At 57.8% G+C, this 18,427-nt stretch overlaps 2 protein-coding genes across 3 annotated transcripts; one reads left to right on the top strand and one right to left on the bottom strand.

Moving 5' to 3' along the window:
* Positions 1-807: 807 nt before the first annotated feature.
* LRRC8E (leucine rich repeat containing 8 VRAC subunit E) lies at positions 808-9,203 on the bottom strand. Of its 2 annotated transcripts, none has more exons than XM_019711905.2 (3): positions 8,719-9,203; positions 5,279-5,421; positions 808-4,402 (listed from the first exon to the last, which is right to left on the bottom strand). In XM_019711905.2, exons 2-3 carry the CDS (start codon positions 5,414-5,416, stop codon positions 2,159-2,161), a joined length of 2,382 nt encoding a protein of 793 aa, XP_019567464.1. In that variant the 5' UTR covers positions 5,417-5,421; positions 8,719-9,203; the 3' UTR covers positions 808-2,158. The 2 variants fall into 2 exon arrangements, with proteins under 2 accessions (XP_019567464.1, XP_019567465.1); XM_019711906.2 differs by lacking the exon at positions 8,719-9,203 and adding an exon at positions 5,590-8,565.
* PRR36 (proline rich 36) lies at positions 8,456-18,299 on the top strand. Its single transcript, XM_019711947.2, has 10 exons — positions 8,456-8,541; positions 8,590-8,807; positions 8,890-8,968; positions 12,683-12,734; positions 13,607-13,857; positions 14,382-14,656; positions 14,774-14,873; positions 15,118-15,230; positions 15,328-17,280; positions 17,475-18,299. The coding sequence occupies exons 1-10, from the start codon at positions 8,456-8,458 to the stop codon at positions 17,972-17,974; spliced, it is 3,627 nt and encodes a 1,208-aa protein (XP_019567506.2). The 3' UTR covers positions 17,975-18,299.
* Positions 18,300-18,427: the final 128 nt, after the last annotated feature.

Below are 18,427 nucleotides of genomic sequence, written 5' to 3' on the forward strand. Positions count from 1 at the left end.
CTCAGCCTTCTTTTTGCTCTTCCTGACTGGCCCTTTTTTGGCACCCACGCCCTCTCAGAACTGCCTTTCTCCCCTCGGACATGCTCCATTAGGATCCGTGTTATGCTTAATTGTTGCCTCCTCACCGTAATTAGGCACCCTTTCCATTTCAGCAAGCTCAGGGTTAGCCAAGGACAAGTGAGAGAGGCAGGGTAGGTCTAGAGCTACTGTCCACCGGCATGACCTCTGACCTCGGCGACGGGGCCAACGTCAATGCTGGAGAGTTCCAGGTCAGACTGGCGTGGGACAGTGTCAGACTTTCCCTATCTGCCCTGCCCCCAGAAAGTGACGCAGCTCCTGGACAATGCAAAAGACTGGCCCTGGGGTTAGGCGGCAATGCCTGGTGTCCCTGTAGCCTAAATATTCCTTTGGTCTGAAGGGTGCTGGGAAAATGTCCCCATCTGGAATCCTGGGTCCATGGAAAGCAGCTTGCCTCTGCTCTTGGGTGCCAGGCGGAAGATTGCACTTTGCAGATACCTTGGAGGGGGCCAAGCCCAGGTCCGGTTCAGGCAGTCTGTGCCTAGTGCCCTGCCCACTCCTGGTCCACCTGAGGGGGTCCCTCTGATGATGACTTACGGGTGGAGCAGATACAAAAGTATGGAATCAGGAGGATTACACGGAAGGTACAAGGGGTTCCCCAGGAAAAACCTAGACAGAAGATGCCACCTAATTTTTCCTGATTAGCCGAGGTCTCCTCCTTACCTCCTTCTCAGCCCCCTTCTGTGCCTCTGACCCAGGACAGAGACTCATACCCTTGATTGTGGCACATGTCACCACTTGCCTGTAAGTGGTCTGGTGAAATGGAAAGCGTAGCGACAGGTGTGGACATGAGATCGGAATGAAAGTTCTGGTAATTAGGACTGTTTATTAAGCACCCACTGACACATGCCTCCTCACACAGGGAACATTCCAAAGACAAAGTCCCTGCCTCTCCTCAGAGCAGTGTGCCCTCCACAGCAGGTGTTCTTAACTTGGTGTCTGCCATCCTTAGGACATCCATCAATAGCCCTCTCGGGGAGCTGGGGGAATCTGTTGACTACCTGAAGTTGTTTGCAGAATTGTGCATGGATGTGTACACGAGCATTTTCCTGAAGAAGGAGCTGCCCAGCTATCATCAGATTCTCGAAAGGCCTAGGGACCTAAAAAGGGTTCAGAATCCCTGCTATACATATCCAGATATCTCCCAACATACAGGCCTAGGACCACCTTTGTCAGAATTACCTGGAATGCTTATTTACAGGCAAGTTCCTGGCCTCCCGCCAAAGCTTCTGAGTCAGTCTTTCAGGGGTGGGGCCTGGGATGTTTGTTTTGGAAATGTTGATTTTGATGCATAGCCAAATAAGAGGCCCATGTTTCTGAGTTCACGTGTCCATGGGAATCAATTTAGAAATAAGGGATTAGGGGCCGGCCCGGTGGCTCAGGCGGTTAGAGCTCCACGCTCCTAACTCTGAAGGCTGCTGGTTCGATTCCCACGTGAGCCAGTGGGCTCTCAACCACAAGGTTGCCAGTTCAATTCCTCGAGTCCCGGGAGGGATGGTGGGCTCTGCCCCCTGCAACTAAGATTGAACACGGCACCTTGAGCTGAGCTGCCGCTGAGCTCCCGGATGGCTCAGTTGGTTGGAGCGCGTCCTCTCAACCACAAGGTTGCCAGTTCGATAAAAAAAAAGAAAGAAAGAAAGAAATAAGGGATTAACATCAAAGTGAGGGCAGTGTGCACTGGCCCCTTGTGTCTGTATCCCCTCCTTGGGGTGGGGGAAAGATTGAAATTTTATTGGGATGTGTCTTCACCCCTCTTGTTGTACTGATTGAGCTAGAATGTCCAGGGGAAGGGCAGCAGTCTGGCCCAGGGCTGGGGGCAGGCCAGCCAGTCAAAGACAGGTGTGGTTTTGGTCTGAGAATTCCATGACTTCGTTAATCCCTCCATGACATTCTATCCCAAATCCACAGACTCCCGTTTCCCCAGACAAACCAGTCCCAGGATCTTGCCTGGGCCCCACAGACTGACATGTCTGCTCCTCTCCTGGCCTGGGCCCACCTGGCCACCTCCCTTGAAGACATTGGTAGATGTGGGGACGGAAATATCCGGAAGGCCTCTACCTCAACATGCCCCTCCCTGGCTTTACTCCTCCTCCATCTTCTCCCGAACCTCTGCTGGCAAGCCTTCATAAAGAGTGTCCTCCACCAGGAGGCCCGCCTTCTTGAGCCCCCTACAGTTGCCCAGTTCTTCCGGCAGTGTCTCCAACCGGTTGCCGTTGAGCTCCAGGCGGCTGAGGGCACTGAGGGCCCCCACCTGGGGTGACAGATACCTCAGGTGGTTATAGCCCAGGAGCAACGTCCGCAGCTTGGCACAGAAGAAGAGCTCGTCGGGCAGGTCGTCCAGCGCATTGTAGGAGAGAGCCAGGTGCTGCAGGTTCTGGAGGAGACCCAGCTCCGGCGGCAGGGAGTGCAGCCCGTTGTGGGAGACGTCCAACAGGCGGAGGCCGGAGCACATGCCCAGCTGGCTGGGCAGCGTCTCCAGCTTGTTGTGGCTGAGGTAGAGCTGCTCGAGGACCCGGAGCTTACGCACATGCTCGGGGACATAGGCAATCTGGTTGTGCCATAGCCTGAGTGTGACCAGCTTGCGACAGTGCTGGAAGCTGAGGATCTCCTCAATGGACCGCAGGTGGTTGTCCTTGAGGTCAAGTTCCTGTAGCGCACCCAGGCTGAAGACAGCGTGGGGGATGCGCTCCAGCCCACAGGCCACCAGCTCCAGCTCCCGCAGCACCGCTAGCTTCTTGAGGCTGTTCAGTGCCAGCAGGCGGGCCCCGTCATTGTGCAGGCTAAGACGCTGCAGGTGGCCGGCCACGTCAGTCACACTGGCTGGGACCTTGCCGGCATTGCTCCGCAGAGACAGCACCTTGAGCTGCTTCAGCTCCCGGAGGCTCTCGAGGGCGGCCGCCCGAGCCAGCTCTGGAGGAAACAGCCCCTCAAGGTGCAGCTCCTCCAGGCCGCGCAGCCCGAACACCCAGAGGGGCACCTCACGGAGCTCCTCGCACTTGACACGGATGACCTTCAAGCGGTCCCGCAGGAAGATCTGTGAGGAGAAGGGCAGCCTGGCAGGCGAGTGGAGCAGGCTGAGCTCCTGCAGGTGCACGAGCTGCGACAGGCCCGGAGGGAATGTGATATCACTGATGGCCTCCAGCCGGAGCGCCTCCACCTCGCTGAGCTCGAAGACGGTGTCAGGCAGTCCTGGAAGCATGCAGAGGGCCAGCTCCAGCCGGCCCTTGGCGTTGCGCTGCAACTTCTGCCGAAGCTTCTCGGGCGTCCACTCGTGGTTGAGGTTGAGCTGCTTCAGACGGCTCTCGCTGACCTCGGAGAGGAAGACGGCAAAGCGCTTGGAGTAGAGCGGGTCGTACTGGTCGATGAGGTGCAGCATGAAGGCAAAGTCATTCTTGACGTCGGGGATGTCACCCATGCCAGTCTCCTCCCGCACGGAACGGAAGGAGTACTCCTTGAGGGGCCGGTGGAAAAGCCAGTAGAGTGTATAGAGGCAAGTGACCCCGTATACACACACGAATGAGATGTAGCAGAAAGCCAGCTTGGAGAAGAGGTGGGCCTTGGTGTGGTTGCAGCAGAAGCTGGCATAGCCTGTGAACCTGGAGGTCTCCACCGTGCAGGTCACCACGAAGCTGATCTTCTCTACATAGATGAGGTTGTAGACCAGGATGGCAATGAACTTGCAGACTTTGAGCACCATCTGCCGGATGTACATGGTGTATAAAATGTCCCCCTCTTCCACATGCACACGGAACTTCTTGACCTTCTCAAACAGGGCTTTGGCCTGCTCGCCCTCCTTCTTGTCCAACAGAGTGACGGCTGGTGGCTCAGTCACCACCTTCTCAGGCTCTGCCAGCACCTTTTCCTTCTCACCCTCCCCTGCCTTCCCTGGCCCTGCCTGGGCTTCCACGGTTGCTGTTGCCCGTCCAGCAGCATGGCCCTTACGGTTCTCCCCGGAGACCTCGGAAAGGGCCCGTGTGGTCCACGGTGAGTCGAAACATTTGCCTAGGATGGAGGTGAAGTGCTCGATCTTGGAGCTGGTGCCAGGAAACTTGAACCAGAAGCTGGTGCAGACCATGAAGATGAGTGTGTGAATGACAACCAGGTAGGGGAAGTACTTGGGGTACCAGTGGAGGGCCTCCTCGTAGCAGAGCTGGTTAATGAAGCTGTACTGCTGTAGGTCCAGGTTGTTCCTGAGGCCGTTCACCTCCTGGAGACCCCCCATCTGCTCGGAGACCCCCTGCAGCAGCAGTTGCTGACACGGGGCCTCTGACAAGTTCTCCCGGGGTTCATGACTGGGCAGACAGATGATCTTGTCCTGTGTCACCTGGGGATGGGGGGATTGGGAGAGAAGTAGGCTGAGGTGGAAAGCCCCAATCTATCCCCCGCTAGCTGTGACTTTGGAAGAATCACTAAACCTGAGCATCGGTCTTTGAAAAAGAGTTGGGTTGAATTGTGCCCCCCCAAAAAAAGATGTTGTAGTCCTAACCCCCAATACCTGTGAATGTGACCGTTTTTGGAAATAGTCTTTGCAGAGCAGATGTAATCACGTTAAGATGGGGTCATTAGGGCAGGCCCTAAACCAATATGACGGTGTCCTTTTAAAAAGGTAAAATCTGAATACACACACACACACACACACACACACACACACACACCAAGGGAAGATGCTGTGAAGATAGAGGGAGAACATCATCTATAAACCAGTGAATGCCTGAGGCCACCAGAATCTAGGAGAGTGGCATGGAACAGATTCTCCCTGACAACCCTGGGAAGGAACCAACTCTGTCAAAACTTTGATTTCAGACTTGTAGTCCAGAACTGTAATACAATAAATTTCTGTTCCAGCCACCCAGTTTGTGATACTTTGTTATGGCAGCCTTAGCAAACTAATAAAGTAACTGCAGTTCTTTCTAGGTTCCAGGGACGAAACTTAGTGTTATAAAAGTACGGACTACCATAGCTATGCGCAGAACTCTGGTGCTGCTGCCAGTGGAGGCGGGAATGGGAAGGTCAGGATTGGTCTGCGAGTATAGGAATCTCTGGTTTCCTCTTCCTTGGGTATAACAGGAAGACTTCCGGAATTCCCAGGCCCCGCCGCTATACCACGCCCTCTGAAGCCCGTCCCTCCAGCAAAGCCCCACCCCTATGTGGGCCCCGCCTCTCCTGCCCCCTGCAGGTCCCGCCCCTGTTCCCCACTTACCTGGAGGGTGCAACCGAAGACCCCGATCATGAGCATAGCCACCGTGAGGTATTCAGCCAGCACATCCCACCAGGGTTTGAGCAACTTGAAGGCTGGCTGCTGCTCGGAGAACTGCTTGAACTCAGCCACTGGAATCATCCTGCCTATGGGAGAGGAAAAGGCGGGGTGCAGAGATTCTCAGGCAGAGAGCCTGGTGGTGGGCCCCCTAGGAGCCCGATACAAGCCTCTGCTCTGGATCCGCGTTCTGTCCTGCCCAAATCTGGCAGAACCCAGGAACTGTGTGTCCCCTTCCCCTCTCCCCCAGATCTCACCTCCTTCCTGGAGCCAAGCAAGTACTGTTTACACCACTTCTGCTCCCCAGGACCTCTACTCCGGTTTGAAGCTGCCTGCCCTCTCAGAGCTCAGGAGGGGCTGTCCACAGGGCCGCTGTCCTCTCGCTAGCCCATGTGACCATCTCGCTTCTTCCAGAACCCCAGCATCTCCTCCCACCCTTGACACACGTGGAGCCTGAAACACTCCTTCTCTAATCTCTTGACTCCAGACACCCAATGTCCCGGTGTCCAGTCCTGGCTCTTTCCCACTGGACAAGAGGACGTCCCAACGCTCAGGACTTCCGGGGAGGCCCGCCACCCCCTTGAGGGGAGCTTGGGGCACCACCTCCAACCTCCAACCGGAAAAGCCGGCTGGAGCCTGGCTCTGGTTACAGGCCCCAGGGGCAGGGAGTGGCAAAACTGAAGGCGGGTCAGCCCTGGGGGTGTGTGTGATTAGGACACCTAGGTTTCTAGAGGGGCTAGTGTCCAGAATCAGAGGCAGAAAACAGGTACCTGGGCCCAGGGGCAAGGGGGTGCCAGGGTGGGCGAGGCTGTGGCAGAGGATCAAGAAATGAAACACTCAGGAAGAAAGCCAGGGTGACACCTACAAGTGGGACAGGACTGGGCTGCCAGGCTCCTGGGCGGCCGGCCCACTGTCTGTCCCTGGGTTTCATTTTAGACCAAGGTATCATTATTCCAGATACAGATGCCAGGCGCAAGTCGCACAGGGGTGTGGCCTCTAGCTGGGACCCAGAGCCTCTCTCTTCTCTCCCGGAGGCTGGAGGTGGAAGGCGAGAGAGGTAGAAAGGCCCCCACTGCCTCTGAGGAGGCTCCTAGGCATTTATGGTCCCCAATCTGCAGCCCTCATTTTCTCCCAAAGGGTTCCTGGAGCCTGCTGTCATCCTGATAGCCTGTCCCTGGGTGCAGGCTGGGCAAGGAAGGGAGCATCTGGGCTGCCAGCCGGTCCTCCAGCCCTCCCTCCACCCATCTCCGGGGGAGAAACTGACCCCTGTCCCACAGCTCAGCCAATCACTCTGACACCTCCACAGCTCCCTTTTTGGTCCCTTCGTCCTTTGAAAGCTTTGGTGTGACTCCTGGGTGAGGACTACGTAGGAGTGGATGGGGATACAGGATGCAGGTGCCACCCACTTAATCCCATCATAGGCTCCCACCTCTGTACCAGGATGGAGATGGGCTCACAAGTGGCGGGCACACACCTGCCCACACCCAAGCTTCAGGGCCCCTGACTCAGGCCCTGACTCACCCAGCACCAGGAACACGTAAGGAGGTGCACAGAGAACACAAGATCCTTCACGCAATGTCCCAACTGTCATGCTCAGTTTTATACCATCCTAAACAAAAAACTGAAAGAAAATGCCCCAGTGCATCCCCGTCAATCTGTCACCAGGGAATCAGATAGAAACATACCCAGGGTATCTCAACAGCCCCCAGTGACTGAAAGTATATTGCAGCCTCCAAAAGGGACACCTGGGGTGATTCTGAAGTGTGCACATTAGTGCATGTGGGCATAAACACGCTGAGCTGAGGAGGCACCCAGGATCAGGGAGCCACCACACACTTGTCCAGCCCCAGTCACCCACTGTTGCCCCTGCCCTGCAAGGGACACTGTCAGCTATTTAACCTAAGAACAGTAGCTCTGGGGGCTGCAGCAGAAATGCCACACAGAGTCAGGGGCTAACTTACTGCCTGAGTCCCTGTCACCCTCCAGGACCCATCTCATTATGGTGCAAGCTCCGCTACCTGCCAGCCCAGGTCCACAAAGGCAAGAAGGCAGAGAGCCCCAAGGTCCCCAACAGATGGCCCAGTGGCTCACATGGAACAAGGTGCATACACAACACCATCAGAGGCAGACACGGGGGGTTATCATTATGTGTCTCCATGACTCAAACTCGATTATTAGAACCTGCCATTAAGATTCCGCAGACACAAGGCTGGCCCCCCCTTTGTCTGAGCAGAGCTAGTGGGAGGATCCGGAGAAAAGGACTTTCGAGATGGGGAAGGGCCCCAAGAAAAACAACAATGGAGATGCACTGCAACTTAAAGCCACCAGACGCTTTCAATGCCTCATTTTATCCCAACTCAGTGAGTGTGGGGACACTTTTTTCCAGACTCAAAGAGAGAGAAGTAACTTGCTCAAGGTCTCACAGCTACAAATGGCATTTGAGGAGCGACCCCTAAATCCCATCTGTCTGATTGCATCCACTCTGTTTCATCTAGGGAGAAAATTTCTCACTGAGACCAGCATCTTTGCCAAAAGAACCTCAGTGGAGGGTTCCAACAGAGGAGAGCTGAAGGAATGGCAGCTCTGCATGCCAGGCTGGGGTGGGGGGCAGAATCCCCGCCAGTCTAGGACCAGGTGTATGCCCCCTACCTAGCCCTAGCTCCGCCCATCCATGCCTGACCCTTGCTCCTCCTCTCTCAGGCCTTCCACAAGCCCCCAGCTTGCCTCCAAACACATGGTGGAGGAGGATGTTCCTGCTCTGGTCCCTGTCACCACCCACAGCCCACGCTAAGGGGCAAGGCAGACACAGTGGCAGTTGTCAGCCCTGGAACAGGCCTTGGAGAGCATATTGTCCAAACTTCGACTTTTACACAAGGGAGAAACTGAGACCTGGGTGGGGGAGGATGGTCCCTTCAAAGCAGATCTTGGCAGAGGCCCCTTGCCTGGGGACTCCCAGCCTAGTACTTTTCCAAGCTGCCCTGCCAGGATTTGGGGGTCTGTGGAATCTTGAGGTTCAAAGTCCCAGAGGGGGCAACTGGTGAGACCCCCAAGTGGTAGTTCTGAGGCCTTGAGGGGTTTCAGAGATGAGTTGTCTCTTTTCTCAGCCGCCAAGGAGAGGGGAACATGATCAAGACCCCTGGGGTCGCCCCCAGCCTGTTCGTCTTCAATCGGTCCTTGGCCAGGCGTACCTGGGCCTCTGAACAGCGCCTGTAGCCTGGCCAGGGCCTACCCTCTTTCTGCCCCCACCCCCTCCCCAGCTCCCCTGTGCCCCTGACGGTGGCGGCAGGCTCAGGCCACAGTGCCAGCCAGCACCTGGGGTGGTCCTCCCGTGGGCCCGACCCTTACGCCGCCATCCAGTCCCCAGGGGCGGAGAGCCACCTACTCACCGCTCGGGGCGGACGCTGGGCCCAACTCCTGGGTCCCTGTAAGCGGAGCGGTCGGGGCTCCGGCGGAGTTAGTTCCCGGGCCAGCCTGGGTGAGTCAGGGCGGGCGGGACAGGAGCCGGGAGCCGCCCCACCCGCCCCGCCCACCTGACGTCTCGGCTCTGCCTCCCTCAGGGCGCTCCCAGGTGGCCCCCGACTCCTGGTGCCCGGGGATCCATGGAGGAGGGCGACCCCAAATCCTGGTCTTCCCGAGGTGAGCCAGGGCCCGGCCCCAGGCGCAGGAGCCTTGAACTCCGGGCTCGGCTGCCCTGGGGCGGAAACTGGACTGGTACATACTGAAGGGGTCTGAGGCACTGCGCACCCAAAGTCAGCCTGCAACACCCTTCTGGGAATCAGGCTGTATAGACTCGGTTAGGAAGTGTGGAAGGCCTCCTCCTGCCCCCACCCCAAGGTGCAGCCACCTGGTTTTGAGGAACGTGCAACTTAGGTCCAAGGGAGAGGGAGGGGGCTTCCCTGACCACCCACCCAGGAAAGCCAACAAGGGAGGTGGGGTGGGGGGATAAGGGGTAGGGCGTGGAGGGGGCGTGCTCGCCTGTCTGACTCTGCCCAGCCTTGAGGCTGGCTTTCCACCGGGGGAAGATGGGAGTTAGCTGCTCCCAGGTCCTTAGGTGGGGGTGGGTGGGTGCAGAGGCCAGAGGGGCCCTGGGTGCTGGGGCTAGAGTCCAGTCTGGGAGGCTGGCTTCTAGAAAGGATGATTCTGCCTCTCCACCCTACTCTTCTCCCTCGTGCTCACACTTTCCTCCCTACCCAGGGAGGCTTGCACTCGGTCTTAGACTAGCCAATGGACCGATTCAGCCCACAGGTCTGTGTGAATGAACCTTGATCTGCTTTGTCTGCAAAACAAAGAAGAGGATTTAGACTAGAGTGGGAGAGTGAGACCCCTCCCCCACTTGGCCCCAGAGTTCACCAGATCAGCAACCTCCTGAGACCTGAAACCTTGAAGGTTGGAACTCCCTAAACTTAGGTTCCTCTGTGAAACCCTGCAATGGGTGCTACCCTCTAGAACTCAACCTATGTAAAGTCCTGGGTTATCCTCTCCTTCAATGGCCTCTTCTTGCCTCCAGAGAAGCTCCTTGGTTTCCATGCCCTGAGGTTTGTTTCCAGCTTGGTTTTGGAATGAGCATCCAGCTTGGCTCCCTTGTGCAAGAGTCTGAGGTCACTGGGCTGGAAGCCTCATTAGCCCCAGACACGGGTCCCTTCTGTTCCCTGCTGTGTCCCCAGCACTTGAAATGGTGCCAGACACACAGTTGTGGGCATTCAGTTAATGATGGGTGGATGATTGAGGTGTTATCTTAATTGTGGATTTTCTGGTTGCAGACCCTGAGACAAAGAATTGGATGCAAATAGTTTATCTGGAAGGTGATCCCCGCGAGCACTAATGGTGGGGCAGTGGGGAGATGAGACTGGGAAGGGAAGGGAGCAGCAAGCCTTAAGGAGGGTACATCAATAAGGATGAATGAGAAGGATGAAGGTTGCTACTGTGGGCAACTGGGGCTCCATTCTTCTGAGGAGCTCTGGGCAATGGTGGAAGGCATACCTCCTCGGTTGTCGCACCCAAGGGACGAGGGAGTTGAAATATTGATGCACAGGTCCTCTCTGTCTTGGCTGAGGGTTGCTCTGGAGAAGGGGGATGTAGGGGTGCTACCTCCCTGGCACTTCTGACTTTCCCTGCACGTGGGGACTGTGGGTGTTCAGGTTATACAGAGGGGGCGTGCTGCTGCAGTACAGACACTTGAGTGGAATGCCTAGGTCATAAGACACACATACTCGCAATGCTTTCCAGTTGTTCTCCAGGAAGGCTGCCCTCTTTATGTTCCCATTGGTAATGTGTGGGTTTTCCCACATGGATAATACCCAGCCTTTAAAAAAAATTGTGGGAAAATACATATAACATAGAATTTACCATCTTAGAGGCTGTTGGTTAGCTCAGTTGGTTAGAGCACAGTGCTCTTAACAACAAAGTTGCCAGTTCAATCCCTGTATGGGCCACTGTGAGCTGCGCCCTCCACAACTACATTGAAACAATTACTTGACTTGGAGCTCATGAGTTCTGGAAAAAACACACTTAAAAAAACACACAGAATTTACCATCTTAACCATTTTCTTTCTTTCTTTTTTCTTTTCCCAAGTCAAGTTGTTGTCTTTTCAATCTTAGTTGCGGAGGGCACAGCTCAGCTCTAGGTCCAGTTGCCATTGCTAGTTGCAGGGGGCGGAGCCCACTATCCCTTGTGGGAGTCGAGGAATCGAACTGGCAACCTTGTGGTTGAGAGCCCACTGGCCCATGTGGGAATCGAACCAGCAGCCTTCGGAGTTAGGAGCATGGAGCTCCACCCTCCTGAGCCACAGGGCCGACCCTCTTAACCATTTTTAAGTGTACAACCCAGTGGCATTAAGTGCATTCACAATGTTGTGGAACCACCCCCACCATCCATCTCCAGAACTTCCTCCTCTTCCCAAACTCACACTCTGTCCCCATTAAACACTAACTCCTCTCCCCAGCCCCTGGCCCCATCATCTACTTCCTGTCTCTATGAATCTGACTCCTCTAGGGACCTTATATAAGGGGAATCACACAGTATTTGTCCACCTGTGTCTGGCTTTTTTCACTGAGCATCATGTCCTCAAGGTTCGTCCATGTTGTAGCAGGTGTCAGACTTTCCTTCTTTATTAAGGCTGAATAATCTTCCATTGTATGGATGGACCACATTGTGTTTATCCACTCACCCATCGATGGGCACTTGAGTTGTTTCTACCTTTCGGCCATTGTGGATAATGCTGCTGTGAACATGGGTGTGTAAATCTCTTGGAGTACCTGCTTTCAATTCTTTTGGGTGGTATTGCTGGTTTATGTAGTTCTCTGTTAATTTTTTGAGGACTCTCCATACCGTCTTTCACATTTTTACATTCCCACCAACAGTATACAAGTTTTTCCATTTCTCCACATTTTCACCAACACTTGTAATTAATAGCCAGCTTCTAAGGTTTTGTGACCCTCAGATAGTTAGCTAGCTGCATAACAAATTACCTCCAAATCTAGCAGCTTGAAACAACAAGCATTCATTATCTCACCCAGTTTCTGAGGGTCAGGAATCTGAGAGTGACTACAATGGGTGGTCCAACAGTCTCCCTCCCTCACCGGCCCCCAGAAACCACTGATTTGCTTTCTGTCATTATAGATTAGCTTGCATTTTCCAGAATGTTCCATAAATGGAATCATACAATGAAGGCTGTGTGTGTGTGTGTGTGTGTGTGTGTGTGTTTCTGTGTGTGTGTCTTTTTTGTTCAGCAGAATGTTTTTGAGATGTGTCCCTGTTTTGGGTGCCTTGGTAGCTTGTTGCTTCTATTGCTGAGGAGTATTCCATTGCAGGGTATGTTTGGTTTGTGCAATTCATCCCCCTGGTGGTGGACCAAATTTGAGGAATGTTCTCATGTGAGGGTAGTGTCCAGATCTCAATGAAATTCAGGATGGGTTCAATTAAGTCTTGGAGGGACACTTGCACCATAGAAAACAGGAGAGCAGGCCTCTGGGCAGCAGATATGACTCAGGAGGGCACTGCTGGTGGATGGGTAGGCGAGGAGGCAGGGGCACCAGGCAGCTGTCATGCCAGAGGGGCTCACACAGGTGACCTTCAGTAGACCTGGGAAGGAGGGGAGGCCTAGAATGACCCAATATGGAGGGGAGTGCCCTGGTGGGCTGAGGAGCATTTCTCCCAGGCTGGAGGGAGGGTTCATGGAAATGATGGGTTCTGAAGATCGCTCCCACTGCTCAAAGCAGGGTATTTAGTTCTAACCCTGGCTTCTCTCTCTTTCTTCCATTCGCTGAATCTCAACTGTGGCACAACTACTGAATCAAGAAAATCCAAACCCCTGCTTCCGGCCACACCTGAGTGTTCTGGGCCGGTTCCAGGCTACTAATCATCAATGTTGTGGCTGGACCAGCCCTGGTGGTTATTATGATTGTAAGATACCTTACAGGACCTGGAAATTACATAGCACACCTGGGGCCATACAGTGTGGTTATGGGAGGATGGGGGACAGAGGAGGCGAGAGGGAGAGAAAAAAAGAATGAAAGTGACCTGGGGTTTTGCTTTTGTTGGAGTAGAGTGTGGGAGCCTAGGGTTTTGTGAGCTCACTCTTTATTGATGAATTTAAAGCATGGGAAGAAAACAAAAGTGGTCCAGTTATTGAAATCAACCAAGATCGTCTCTGCTCCTTTATGCGCCCGTTTTGACACCTCCCAACCTCTCATAATCTTGGTCCCCCAAAGCCTGGCTCTGCTAGGAAGGCTTTACTGACCTGACCTCGCCCCTTCATGTGACCTAGGAGGGTGTGGAGGTTGGGGATGCCCTGTCCTGCAGCAGACTGGCTTACCTCTCACCACACTCAATCTCTCTCTCTCCCTCTCGACCTTCCTTTCTTCCTCTCTTCTCCCAAATCCGGGTTCTGCCCCTATATTCCCAGGGATGCATTCTCTCAGTAGTCCCCCCATACCAGGTAGGGCTCTTGCTGGGGTCTGGGAAAAGCCTTTGTGTATGGGAGGGGCGGATGCCTCCAGCGACCCTGGAAGGCCCGGCCTCCGGAGACACTGAGCGGCTGGATTGGTCGACGGGGCGGGAGGTGCTATGGTCCCGCCCCCTAGTTGCCAGGGTCCAAGCCTATCCCTTCAGGCAAGCCTCGGGCTCCAGGTGTTTGTGGGGGCCAGAACAGGTGTGGGGGGGGCAGGACAGGTGTGTGTGTGTGTGTGTGTGTGTGTGTGTGTGTGTGTGAATTCCTTCCTCCTCTGAATCCCCTCGGGTTGGGTAGCGGGTACTCTGGCGCAGTCGCGGAGTAGCCGCCCGCCCCTCCCTCCAGCGCGCGCCTCCGTTCGCACCACCCTGGCGCGCTCCCGCCGCCTCCCGGGTCTGGATCCGGCGCGTGCGCCCGGGTCTCCCCAGGCCGCAGCGGAGGGGCGGGCCCGGCTCTCGGCGCCACAGCCCGCAGCCCCCTCCTCTCGCTTGTCCGCTGCTCGCGGCCGCCGAGGCGCTGCCACCTAGCCCCACCACAGGCGACCCTGCGTGGAGCCGCGGGAGACCCGAATAGGAGGTGAGAGCTGCCGCAGCAGGTGGAGGGGGCGGTGCGGACCGGGTCCGGCTGGGGGAGGGGGACGCGCTCGATACGCGGTTCTTTGTCTCCCCGAGCCAGTGCGCGGGCAGCCGGAGTTGCTCCTCCCGGCAGGTGCAGGCGTCCCTCGGGCTGGCGAGGGGACCCGGGACTACGCTCCATCCCCATCCCATCTGGAGTCTGTGGCAGCCCCCAGTCCCCGAGGCTGGTAGTCTAGGGGTAGGGGCGTGGATCTTGGATCCCGAAGGGGAGCAGAGGCAGGAGGGTGGGGAGGTGGGCTGGGGCAGGCAGGGTCTGGTGGAGGGCGATGGGGGTGGGACTTGGGGACAATCATGAGCAGTTCGGCCGGTGTGTAGGTGGGTGAGAGGGAAGTGGATGGAGGCCGAGGTTTGGGCGCCCATGGGTGGCGACGCTGGGGAAGCGGCAGCTAGGTGCCAGGAACAGGTCCCTGCAGGCTGCGTAACGGTCCAGGTTCTGGGATGCTGAGCAGTCTGTCTTCTCATTAGGTACAGGATGGACAAGAGGGACAAGCCCAGGGCAGGGACCGCCGCGCGGACGCCGGCTTCTCGCCCTCCCGGCCTTCCGACCCCTAGGCCCCCAGGGTCTCCACGACTCCCTCCTCCTGTAACCAGCGCAGCCCTCCGAGTTCTGGGAGCAGCGGGAGCTGCAGGGCGAGGGCCCCTGGCTGACCGAGCCGGGGGCATCCGGGCAGCCGCTCTCCCGGAAGCAACTCCCCGCGTGGGAACCATGCGGAGCCCCGGGACAGGTCCCCGGAGCCCAGGTACCCCAGCCTCTTTCCCCGATTCCAACCCCGTATCCCTATCCCCCTTTCCTTCCGAGGCACCAGCCTCTCCCTGCGTTCCCGGATCACTGCATAGACTGGACCTTTTTCCTGCAGCCTCCAGGACTCCAGTGGCGGGGCGAGGTGAGCGAACTTCCGCCAAGACCTCCAGTCTGGGTTCTATCTCTATCCCAGGAAGTGCCAGTGGGACCACCAGGTAACACGCCTTACCCCCTTCCTTAGGCAAGGGTTAGTGTCACTCTCTGGAACCTTTTAATTTTATACATGAATTGGGGCGTGGGAACACTTGCAGATCACTGGGCTCAAATTGGGTGAAAGCCATTCTTGGTGGGCATTGAGCCCATATGGCCCATTTCACAGATGGGAAAATGTGGACTTGGGAGGTCAAACAAGGAGGGGGTGGCTCTACCCTGAATACCCCCTATCACCACCAACCCCAGGGTAGGTCTTCTTGGGCAGAAGGGGCTCCGGCTCCCAGCTGAGGAACCTGTGGGCAGAGGAAAAACTCCAGAAGCTCCCAGAAGAAGCACCCTGAATGCAGGGGCCCGGAGAGGTACGTTTCCTGGGGAGGGAGGAGCAGGGCTCCTGGGCAGTGAGGGGGACCAGCCTGGGAATATCGATGACCCTTTGGCCTTCTGCTTTATCCCCAGACTCTTCCGGGCCCATCCCAAACGTCCCCTCCCCAGCCAGCTCCCGTCGGACCCGAGGTGCGGGCGCTGAGGTGGGGCTTCCCCGGGCAGCTTCGAGTGCCCGTCCCCGGGCCCCGATTGAGGTCCCCAGGAAATCAGTGAGCAGCGCCCTAGATCGCAGCAGCACCGCGGAGCCAAGCTCTGCCGCCAGGAGGCGACCCAGCGCCGGCGGGGGCCTCCAGAGGCCAGCCTCGCGCCCCCTGGGCTCCAGCATCACCCCTTTGTCCTCCCCAGCCCGCTCTGGGGCCTTGCTGGGTGGAACACCTAGGGCTCTGGGGCACCCTTCGCAGCCCAAATCGAAAGGGCTGCAAGCTCTGCGCCCCCCGCAGGCCTCACCCCTAAGGAAGGGCGCAGCCAACCTGCAGAGCCTTTCTCCTATGGCCACATCATCTCCTCCCTGTCCAAACGCACAGCTGGCTCTGCCTACCGATATCACAGCCACTCCTTTGCAGGATGCGCTCCCGCCCTCTCCACCGACCACGCCTCCTTCCCAGGCACTTACAAGTCCTTTGGCCACGCCCTTTCCACTAGCCCCTCCCTCTGCTCCACTCTCTCTGCAGGCCCTCCCCTCTCCGCCGGCCACACCCCCTTTGCAAGCTCCACCCATACACCTGAGTACATCCTTTCCCGAGGCACCCGCCTATCCCACGGCCACTTTTCTGGTTCCAGTCTCTCCTGCAGGTTCACCCCTTCTGCAGAGTACACCCCCCACCCAGACTTCTCCGCCTTTGCCCCCTCTTCTGACTCTCCCTTCTCCTTTGACCTCACCTCCTTTGTCAGACCCTCTGCCACCAGCCACACCCCTTCTACAAAGCCCTCTTTCTCAGGCAAGGTCTCTGAGGAACTTATCCTCTCCCCTAGCCACAGCCCCTCTGCAGGACTTTTCCGCTCTGGCGACGCCCCCTCCGCCGGCCAGTCCTTCTATGTCTCCTCCCCCTCTTCAGGCCACGCCCCATACACTGGCTACACCTCCCTCGCAGGATGCTCTGGCCATACCTCTTCCAGAGGCCCCTCCCTCTCCCCTAGCCACATCCCCTCTTCAGGCCATTCCCTCTTCTTTGACCCTGCCCCCTCTACAGGCCCCACCTGTTCTGGCTTCGTCAGCTCTGCAAACCCCTCCTTCACTGGCCGCGCCCCCTCCACAAACTCCTCTGGCTACACTTGCTCTACAGGCCACATCTTCTTTTCAGACCCTGCCCCGTCTAAAGGCCCCACATTCTCTGGCCTCACCACCTCTGCAGAATACTCCCTCTCCGTCCATGTCCCCTCTGCAGACAACACCTTCTCTGGGCCCGACCGTGCAGGCCATGCCTTCTTTCCAGGCTATGACCCCTACGCAAACCCAATCTCTGTCCTTGCCCCCTCTGCAAGACCCTCCCTCTCCTCCTCCCTTAACTGCTCTGCAAGACCCTCCCTCCACCCTGGCCACGCCCCCTCCGGCTCCACCTTCTTTGGCCTTGCCCTCTTGGCAGACCCCACTCTCTCCCCCGGCCTCACTGCCTCTGGAGGCACCGCCCTCCCCTCTGGCCACGCCCCTTCAGGCTTCACTTTCCTTGGCCTTGCCCCCTCTGCAGGCCCCCGGCTCTGCCCCAGCCTCACCCCCTCTCCAGGCCCCACACCGACCCCCGACCCCGGGTCCGGATGCCTCGATCCCGGGATCACGGCTGACCCTGGCCCTGGCCCCGGTCCCGCCGCCACCGCCCTCTCGCAGTCCGTCCAGTACACTGAGCGGCCCGGATCTGGCGGGTCACAGCAGCAGCGCCACAAGCACGCCGGAGGAGTTGCGAGGCTACGACAGCGGGCCCGAGGGCGGCACCATAGCCTCCCCTCCCGCTGACGCGGAGCTCGCCGCCTGCCACCCGGCCGCCTGGAGCCGAGGTCCCGCTCCGTCGCTGGCCGTTCGCGGTACCCCAGGTAAGCAGCCCTCCGCACTCTGCGGAGCTGTGGGAGAGGCGAGGTACAGGGATGGTAGGTGGGCGGTGTCGGAGGTGAGGCTTCGCAGCTCGAGGGCGGGGCAGTTGGGTCTGGGAGCGGAGCTGAGGGCAGGGGCGCGGTCTTGTGAGGCTTGGGGCTTCCCGTTTCATCTTTCTTGGCACCTTTCCCTGCAGGAGCGTCCCTGCCTTGGCCTCCTGCTGCCGGGTCGGGCTCCGCTGACGGCCTTTGCACCATCTACGAGGCTGAAGGGCCTGAGTCGGCGACCCAAGCCCCGGGCGAGCTGGATCCCGGGCCTGGCGCGGGTGGTGGGAAGGCCGCGGCTGCGTCGGGGGCGACTTCATGCGGCGCGAAGCCAGCGCGCCTGGGCGAGCTGCCGCTGGGGGCGCTGCAGGCGAGCGTCGTGCAGCACCTGCTGAGCCGGACGCTGCTGTTAGCGGCGGCCGAAGGTGCGGCGGGCGGCAGCGGCGGTGGCCCGGGGAGCGCTGGGGGTGGCGGCGGCGCAGGGGGCTCCCGGACTACTCTCAGCGATGCCGAACTGGGCCGGTGGGCTGAACTGTTGTCTCCCCTGGACGAGTCCCGCGCCAGTATCACCTCGGTCACCAGCTTCTCCCCAGACGACGTGGCTTCTCCGCAGGGAGACTGGACGGTGGTGGAGGTGGAGACCTTCCACTGAGCCAGACACTAGCCCCGCCCACCACGCTCCACCCCTGCCTTAGCCGCCCCTCCGGTTACACCTCTTTGTCTTAGACGCCAGTCCACTCCTCTTTGAGTCCGGCTCTGGGTGGATTGATCTCAGCCTCCTAGAGCCCTAGAATTTTGGCTCAGGTTCGCATCCCACCCACATCTTTGGCCGAGTTCTTCCCCTCGAGCCCTGCCTCTTTGGCCTAGAATATGGTCCGACTCCTCTCACCCCCTCCCTTGGCCTGGGTCCCACCCTGTGTTCAGCGTATTGTCTACCACTCGCAGCCCAGAGTTAACAATAAAGCCTGGACACTGCAGTCTGTGCACCTTTGCTGTCGCCGCGGGGCCGGAGCTGTGGCATCTCTACTGAGGATAAGGGGTGCGCGAGGCAGGGCTGGGGTGGGATCCCGCGATGCCGAGTCTCTGTAGTCCAGCGCAGTGCACC

This window comes from Rhinolophus sinicus, linkage group LG07 (genome assembly GCF_036562045.2).
Source record: "Rhinolophus sinicus isolate RSC01 linkage group LG07, ASM3656204v1, whole genome shotgun sequence".
NCBI lineage: Eukaryota > Metazoa > Chordata > Mammalia > Chiroptera > Rhinolophidae > Rhinolophus > Rhinolophus sinicus.

Excerpts from the sequence above, each read along its gene's own strand:
- LRRC8E (XM_019711905.2), bottom strand. The coding sequence starts at position 5,416 with ATGATTCCAGTGGCTGAGTTCAAGCAGTTCTCCGAGCAGCAGCCAGCC. Across the intron at positions 4,403-5,278 it reads TCTTCGGTTGCACCCTCCAG|GTGACACAGGACAAGATCAT; the intron begins GTAAGTGGGGAA and ends CCCCATCCCCAG.
- PRR36 (XM_019711947.2), top strand. The coding sequence starts at position 8,456 with ATGATCAAGACCCCTGGGGTCGCCCCCAGCCTGTTCGTCTTCAATCGG. Across the intron at positions 8,542-8,589 it reads TGGGCCTCTGAACAGCGCCT|CTCCCCTGTGCCCCTGACGG; the intron begins GTAGCCTGGCCA and ends CCCCCTCCCCAG. Across the intron at positions 14,874-15,117 it reads AGTGCCAGTGGGACCACCAG|GGTAGGTCTTCTTGGGCAGA; the intron begins GTAACACGCCTT and ends CACCAACCCCAG.